General features: G+C 36.9%; 1 protein-coding gene across 1 annotated transcript; it reads right to left on the reverse strand.

The window, feature by feature from the left end:
* Window positions 1-2727: 2727 nt before the first annotated feature.
* LOC107798838 (protein FAR1-RELATED SEQUENCE 11) lies at window positions 2728-8721 on the reverse strand. Its single transcript, XM_016621868.2, has 4 exons — window positions 8515-8721; window positions 6372-7425; window positions 5089-5532; window positions 2728-4991 (listed from the first exon to the last, which is right to left on the reverse strand). The coding sequence occupies exons 2-4, from the start codon at window positions 7338-7340 to the stop codon at window positions 4131-4133; spliced, it is 2274 nt and encodes a 757-aa protein (XP_016477354.1). The 5' UTR covers window positions 7341-7425; window positions 8515-8721; the 3' UTR covers window positions 2728-4130.
* Between the last annotated feature and the right edge of the window lie 284 nt (window positions 8722-9005).

Below are 9005 nucleotides of genomic sequence, written 5' to 3' on the forward strand. Positions count from 1 at the left end.
TTGTTTTCATTATAGCTTATTAATAATATTTATTTTATGCGATTTTATTATCTTTATTGTTGAATATTTTAGTACAATGCCATGACTCATCTCATATTTATGTTATTTTATTAAAAAATACCTTAATAATTCTGTCTTACTAGGATTAAAGAAATATTTGGAGCACGTGAAGACTTTATTAAAAAAAAAATTGAAAAAACCCAAAAACCCGAGAAAAACCGAGATTAAAAAACCCTACTTTTATTGGTTTGGTTTGGTTTTTAGATTTAATAACCCGATACAATTGGTTTAGTAATTAGAAAATCCGAACCATCCCGACTCAGGTACAACCCTACCCTCAGTTTCATTTGTGACATAATTTGATGTGGTACAAAATTTAAGACAAAGAAAAGATTTAGAAGTATATGATTTTAAATATAGTATGATATTTTTGTAATTATAAATGCATACATTTCATTAAGGGAAAAGTTAATGTTAAATAATCTTCTAAAACAAAAATGTGTCACTGTTTTCTAAACGAATTAATAAGAAAAAAGTGTCTCATAAAATAAAATAGAGGCAGTAAATAAACATTTTTTATAAATATAAAAATCATGATTTTTTAATTAAAAGTATTTAAACAATATTTGAAAATTCATATTCAAAGAAAAATTGTTTTCAGACTTCAATTTCGGCTTTGCGTAGAAGACTGACGACTCTGATCTCGTCCTCACTTGGTGGCTTTTTTTCATTGCTACAATACGATAGTTAAGTGATGATTATATGGCACCATTTATTTGAAGTAGTTCTCCAAATTCCTTCCCACATTTGTATCCTTTGTTTATGTGCAATTTTTTCTTGTTCACAATATCCTCAACTATTTAATTTGTTCATTATGCTTAATAGATATTAACAAATTCACTCTTCCATTCAGGTTGCACATATGTTTCAAAAATGCCTTTACTAAAGCACCGACATCCAAAGATGTCTCGACTGCAAAATACAATTGAATGTAGGTTGACATATCAGAAAGCTTCACAAGACAACATTTTGCAACACTTAGACCTGAGTGCACCCCTACTCGTTACTTTTAGCTCGAACAATACAGATTGTAATTTTTTTTAAATTATATTTATACTATATCAGAAATTACTGCCAAAAATGAATATTGAATATATTGATATACTGAACGTACTGTAAAAACTTACGTGAACGAGTGTTTACACCAGATTAGTAGATGCTTGACGTGTATTTTACAATTCTTTCACTAAATCATGGTTAATTATTTCACATTTATACACTATGATAAGTTAATATGATTTGGTATAAACACTCGATACCAATATGTTTTTACCACCGACGTAAAATCGGGTGTTATTCAAAAATAGCCAGATTTACAAGTGGTAATTGAAAAATAGCTACAATTTCAAAAGTAATCGAAATTTAGCCACTTTTCATTTAAAGATAATTTGAACGAAAACACTATTCAAAATCCGAAAAATATTCCAGCATAATATATTTGAGTTCGAATTTTTCACATGTGAACTTCCAGCATAATATATTGGAGTTCCAGCATAATATACGAGTCCAGCATAATATACTGGAGTTCCAGCATAATATACGAGTCCAGCATAATATGTTGGAAGTTCATACACAGGTGCTCCAACCTGCTGTATATTATGCTGGAACATTCCGTGTGCTGGAGTTCCAGCATAATATGCTGGAAGTTCATACACAGGTACACTAATCTCCGGTATATTATGCTGGAACTTTCCGTGTTGCAGCAAAATAGTGACTATTTTTCAATGACTTTACAAACGCTGGCTATTTATCAATTATCAGTCCGAAAACTGGTTAGTCCGTGCTATTTTCACCGTAAAATCTCAGATCCAATTTTGTCTGGTTAGCCCAAATCCAGTTTTGGGCAAGGTACTGGGAATGGGGTCCGATGTAGGAGAATGGTGGGGTTGGAATTTGTAGAAAGCACCGGATCCGAGGTGACGAGATTGATAAAGTAGTTAAAGAAGAAAACCTCTGGATCCATTAATAAACAAATGTTTAGGATGGTAGACAAGGAATTATTTTACGTCTCCATTAAGAAAAATGAGATTCCTGCAGCCGAAAAGGACTGTTGTGGCTCTCCCACTAAAGCTTTTTTGTCTCACAACTCCTGAAATGATAAGTTCCAAAGTCATTGTTGTCGTTGTTTGGAAGATACAATTTAATCCAACATCCTGAAATCCAAAATCAATCAGTTTTGGCTCAGAGTTGAAGTTACTACTGACGTGAAAGTCAAATAAATAGGAGCTGCTCTTATTATTCAGCATTGTCTTATGTTAAACCTGGCCGCCTATTGGATGTGATATAATTCTCACGCAGCAACAACAATTACGCCTCGATTAGGGACAAATAGAGAGTTATAGATATGAATATCAAATGAGTTGTGGATGAATCACGAATTTGAACCATAAAGTTCAATTCTCAGATCTGCCTCTGGCCTCAATCCCAAAAAAATTAGACAGACATAATTCTCATAGACCGTCCAAATTTATTTATGAGAGGAAACAAATATGTATAAAACAAGAAGGAAAGCATCGCGTCACTTGGTTTTCTATAACAAGTCGGTGAAAGAACTGCGGACCAATAACTATATCAGAGGAAGCAATTATAACTTATAACTCGAGTTTCATCTGCTTCATATAGCTTTTGGATCACTCGCAAAAACCTCTGAAAGCACGCCATTAGTTGGTATAAGTTTACTTTCAGCTAGTAGAAATGCCAATGCATTTATTTAGGTGCCAGTCTATATGATATACAAGTAGTAGCTCGCTTGATAGAATTACAGCCAATCATTAATGAAGATACAGTAAAACTAATGAAGACTGCCAAAATTAAAGGATTACCAAGTGTAATGTATTATTCCTTCTTACGCAAGAGACATTGATGAATGCATGGATAGGTGAAAAAGGATTTGCGTAAGGAGCAACCTTTCGGCTACATGAAACTTTGCTTCCAAACTCCTCCAACTTTACCTTTTCATGCCACCACTAACGACCCAACTTAACCATCCCCATTCATATGTCTTTTGTCCCCAAGTCTTTTACTAACAATTATTCCCACTAAGCCAGAAGGGTCACATATAAAAAGTTCACACACTTCTCGATTTCCTTCACACCACCACCCTAGTCCTCCTTTTGTGTTGTAATATAATGGCCACTGACAAAGCAATCTGTGAAGTTTCTGAAACCTACAACAGCAGCAGCTTCCAAGAGCAGTGTGATGATGGCGAGACAAGGGAGCAGGATCACAGAAAGGTTTCCAGGGCTGAGTATCGGCTGTTGGGAAAAGCATTGGCACATAGAGCCATATTTGGTTCAAGCAGCCGCCGAGGAAGAGCCAGAAAAGTGAGGAACATGAACGATCTTAAGACATTGCCCAGCAGACTAAGCAAAGTTTCCTTGGCTGATGAAGGTCAAAATGACTAGAATGTTTCCTTTCATCAGATTATGGCATCTCAAGTACCAGTCTAACCATTTTGTATCACATCCTATAGGTAGTCTTGTAACTGTTGTTTGAACCAAATACAAGTATTTAATTAAAACCTACACTTGATATGCTTAGAATAGAACTCAAACCAGTGGAATGTAGACCTATGTTTAACATTAGTCAACTTGTACCATAGAACACTTCTAGAAACAGACGCAGAATGTCATGGTCAGAGTACGAAGGGGAAAAAACCAAAAGAGAGGAAAGAGTCGTGTATCATGCAGCAGTCGCATTTCAAATAAAACCCAATATTATATCATCTAACCTCGTTTCTCTGTTTTCCCCATTGAGGCGTGATGCGTGAGAATCATAGCGGTACATCTTAAATGCTCCTTTTTTCTTCCTTCTTTTAGGAGTTGGGGTTGGTAGGACAGAAATAAGAACGCGTCCTTCATTGGTCACTGAAAGAAGGTCCTCCATTTGTTACAGAGAAGACTGTTGGTTAGAAAGTGTATTCCAACCATGTTAGAGTCGATTTCCTGGATAACAAATGTTTAAGGGTGTAAAAGATTTGCATTGACAGGGGGGAATTGTCAGCTTATGAACAGAGAGGTTGGTTCACATTTCCTATTTCCTCAAAGTGCTAGCCCATTTCGCAACCTTTACTATAAAAAGCCAAGTCTATCTCCATTCAAATCTTCACCTTCCATCATTGGACAATCACTTGCATCATGGCCATATTGCCCACAACATAAGACGGAAAGATGCCCCCTCTTCCTGTAAAGATCCAGTCCATCTCTTGATCCTCTCTCTTTCAACTTTGCCAAGTTTATATACTCGTGAGGATTACAAGCGAAGCTTTGACCAATACCATCAGAATCCTCAACCTCTGCGAGAATCAGCGAGTCTGATGGGCTCTCATATGCAATAGCATTACCCCCAGTGGATGCTGTCGGGAACCCCTTAATGCGAGATAAAACCGTAGAAACTTCATCACAAACAACATTGAGGCGTTCTTCGGTTTCAACTGATTCAGTAATCAGTGTAGAAATCATAGACTGCAATAACTGAATTTTTCCTGTATTATCACTTGGTAAACTAAAGAGGGCAGGCTTAGCCAAAGAGGAGGAACATTCACGCCAGCGTGTGGGCAGATATTGGTCCGGAATGTGAAAACAGTTGTTTGTTGACAGCACACGTAGCACATGCCTACAGAGAATACCAGTAAACTCAAAATTATGGCAGCTACAGCTAATGAACTCTTCATGCGGAACCCAGATTACTTTATAACCACCATCCATTTCTGTATGGTGTCTCACGATGAAGTAACTTTCATCTACCATCAGTGACGCATATTGTGGTGCCAAAACAAGCTCCTCTTGTAGTTTTGAGAAGGCATACGGTGTAAGAACAGTTGCAGCATGCGACTCTATCGGTGAACCTGTTTTCAGGGGAACATTTTGAACATTTCTCTGTACCTTATGTTTTCCTCCTGCTTGATCTTTAGCGCCTACAACCCGAGCAACCTGCATATGTACAGTTGTCAGTAAAAAATTGGAGAAGAATCAAATGAGCAAATAATTAAACTGTTTAAGTAACAAAAGGTAAGTGAGAATCTCACACCTGCTCCACAAAATTATCAAGTACAGATTGCACGCTCAAAATCCTCTGGATATAAGTATTTATTGTCTCTGACTGAAATGTACTTGTCATTCCAGCAAAGAAGTAAGATCTCAAAAAAGGCAGCGCCCAGTATGAACGTAAAGCATATAGACTGACAATGTGTTTATTTTCATCCAGCTTGTAGGTTTTGACCATCTCATTCCATCCCACTTCATATTCCTCTATAGAATGTAAATTGTAGAGGCGATGGAACTCAGCCTTCCAATTATCATATTGGGATCCGAGAAGTGTCAAAAACCAATCTGAAAACCTCGAAATTATATGCCAAATGCAAAATGCATGTTTTGCCCTTGGTATTTCAGTGACAATTGCTTCTTTGAGCCACAAATTCTGATCAGTCAAAATGGTTCCTGGAGCCTTGCCGTTGATGGAGCCCAAGAATGTCTATCACCAATTTGGGAGAAACGAAGTAAAACAAAAAAAGATTTCATATTAGCATATGGAACCAAGGGAGTTGCAAGCTATGGATTGAAAGATGCGTTTAAGATATCTGCAGTTGTTGTTGCTAAGCTAGTTGCTTATGATACCAGAATTGACCTGAGATGGTTTGACCTGATGCCCGTAACAAACATATATACAGGTAAGGATAAGAAGGGGGAAGATTGGTAAAAAGATATAAAGAAATGCGTTATCAACCATTAAACAGAAAAGAGGAAATCCAAAGAAAGATCACAAAACGAAGGTGAAGAATCATCATTACGGTAAGGCAAAGCGACGCAAATATTAAAGTGCAAGCTGACAAAAAGTCATTAATGTTGTTAAGCAAGAGATCTTCCAACTAGCTTGCAACATACTCTCTTGTCTTTTTATGATTTTTAGTTCTTGGGTACAGTCGAAACCACTCTCTTAATATAACTCAAGTTTTAGACTCTAATCTGATGAACTTATTAGATAATATGCTTTCACACTAATTGCAACAATTAGTTTAATAATTTCCTTTGCCACCAGTTTGCCCAGTTATTTGAAGTAGCTCCTTAACATCTGATAATTCATTTTTCCTTTTTTAACATATGAAGTAGTAGTAAATAACAGCAGGAGTGAACTCCACTTTTTTGCACTAGTTTCATCAGTATTTTCTGGGCACTCTCGCGGACTCCTGTTGTTAGGCACATGAATAGGCATTTCAAACACTTAAAGCTTTTTGGGTACTGGCAAATTAGGATTAATACTTTATACATGGGATTGGTATAATGGTATAGTGACATGATTGCATGGCTTCGTACCTTCAATGCCCAGGAGAAAGACTGCAAATTTTCATCACGAAGGAGTACACAGCCAAAGAAACAATGCATTCCATGGTTATCCACTCCGATCCATATCCCAAGAAGCATATCATAGGCATCCAAGCGGTGAGTAGTGTCAAATACTATGGAATCACCAAAAGCCTCATACAACCTCATTGATGAAGCATAAGACCAGGCAATATGCTCCAACCTGTTATTACAATCTATTTTATAGTCGTATTTGAAGTTAGGGTCTTTGTCTTTCATCTCCTTGCACATTTTGAGGAGGTCAATAGGGTCATTGTCTTGGTCCACATTTCTAAAAGATTGCAGCAAGTTTCTGACATCAACCTCTGTGAAGGGTAAGCAACCCAACTTAACTCCCTTCTCTAGCTCCATCAACCTTAGCATTTGCCGAACTGACATCCCAGCTTTCGCAAACATGCAAATGCGACTCTTGTCATCAGGAGACATGGTGCAGTAGGCAGGAACAAGCTGCACCTCAGTTGACTTTAAGAGTTCATGGTTATGAACATTGCTGAAACCTGTGATCCGCCATTCAGGGACATTAAAATCTGCTCGTTTAACAATTCTCATGAACGCCTGACATCCACAACGCGATGATTTTCGATTCCTTTGCAGCTTGCCATCTTCTGAAGGCTTTAGTTGTGGATAGCCACCACGATGGCACGTAAAATCTCTTCTTGTAATCCCCCTACCAACGCCATCTTTCCCCCGCGTACGATGACGTCTGATTGAAAAGCCACTTTGCTTTGCAAAGCTACAGTAAAATTCATATGCAGCATCCTGTGATACAAATCTCTGGCCAATGAAAGGGACGAGGTTCACCGATGTTTGTCGTGATAAGATTATGTCCTCAGGCATTTCCTCAACAGTGCCAATATCATCCTGAGAAGAATCTGTCCCATTTTCAGATATTTCTTTTGCTGTGCTTGTTATCTCAGGCATTTTCCAATTCTAAAAATATCGGATTACGTATGATAACACCATCTTCACATGCTATATGCAGCCAATAATGCACAATCACTGCAAGCTGTATAAAACATCCAATGTTGCAGAAAAAGAAAGAAAGCATAAGGATACGAAGGCAAAAACACAAAACTGAAAACAAAATAAAAAAGAATCTAAAAGTGTCATGAAGGTTCTGAACCACTTAGATTTTCATTAAAGTGGTAAAAATAAGGCATGATACTCGAACTCATAGTGCAGTCGGTAAGAGGATTTCTATTAGCAGTTCTCACCAATAAAAACAATATTACAAGCTGACAGCAGGATCCAATTCATCAAATACTCTGTGAATAGAAATTATACCCTATATTACATGGATCTTTCATTTGCCTAGATATATCATATATCCATATCGAACAAGTACCGCATGAAGATTTTTCGAAATAAATTAAAAATAGTGGGGAAAAAAAACTAATGTACCCATATACAATAACAACTAAGCCTTAGTCCCAAACAAGTTGGGATCAGCTATATGATCCTCACTGACCATGTGAGAGCTTGCTATAGCATGTCTCAAGCCCGAATAAAGGAGGAGTGTTGCGGGAAACTGGCATCCAGCATAAAACTAGCCAATATCATGATAAATTCCCGTAACATGTACCCATAATTGAGTCCATGTAACATAGATTATAACATGTGGGACTTGTTATTGAGACAAAAGCGTAGCTTATTTGAGAAAAACTACCAAAATTAGTGTTAAATTATTATTGTTACTAAATTAGTTCCTAAAGGAAATAACACATTAATACCATGACTTTTTGCCCACTGGCTCAGTACACGATTTCAGGCGTCTCAAGTAATACACCAATCTTTGAAGTTCCGCGAAATCACAGTAAAATAAATCAGATATCAGAATTGAAAAATTATCCCATATAATCAGCACAGCACATGAAATGAGCCCGATACAGCGGAATAGATATAGAGAAAATATATAGCTAAACGAACTAGTTTGGGATTGAGGCATAGCTGAATAAATATAGAGAAATTATACAGCTAAACGAACTACTTTGGGATTGAGGCATACAACAATAGCGAGCAGAGCCCACTGGACACGTAAATCAGCCAAAATAACACAGTAAGCTTCAAATATCTACACAGCCTAGAAAAAAAAGACCTTGGCTCGAAGAGGTGGCCGGAGAAAACGAACACGAACGCCGGCGGGAACCACGGCGGAAGCGGCAAGGAACTGGAAGAAATGGAGTAACTGGAATCGACTGACGAACTGTAAGATTTGGCTAAAAGCCAGATTTACCCCCAGTCCAAATTTATATTCTAGGGCAAAAATGTAAACTCTGTAACCTTATCTCCTTACCTGATCTGCAGATGATGTATTACGTCATACCAGTATTTTAAAAGGCGTGGGCGTAAGGCGAGGCGTTTTACATATGACTCAGCGAGGCGTAAGCCCATAAGTATTTAATTTTTAATATTTTATAAAATAATATAATAATAATAATAAATATTTATAAACAGGTAAAATTACATAAAAATTGAAATATATATATATATATATATATATATATATATATATATATATATATATATATATATATGTGTGTGTGTGTGTGTGTGTGTGTGTGTGTGTGTGTGTGTGTGTGTGTATGT

Source organism: Nicotiana tabacum, chromosome 19 (assembly GCF_000715075.1).
Source record: "Nicotiana tabacum cultivar K326 chromosome 19, ASM71507v2, whole genome shotgun sequence".
In the NCBI taxonomy this organism is placed as follows: Eukaryota; Viridiplantae; Streptophyta; class Magnoliopsida; order Solanales; family Solanaceae; genus Nicotiana; species Nicotiana tabacum.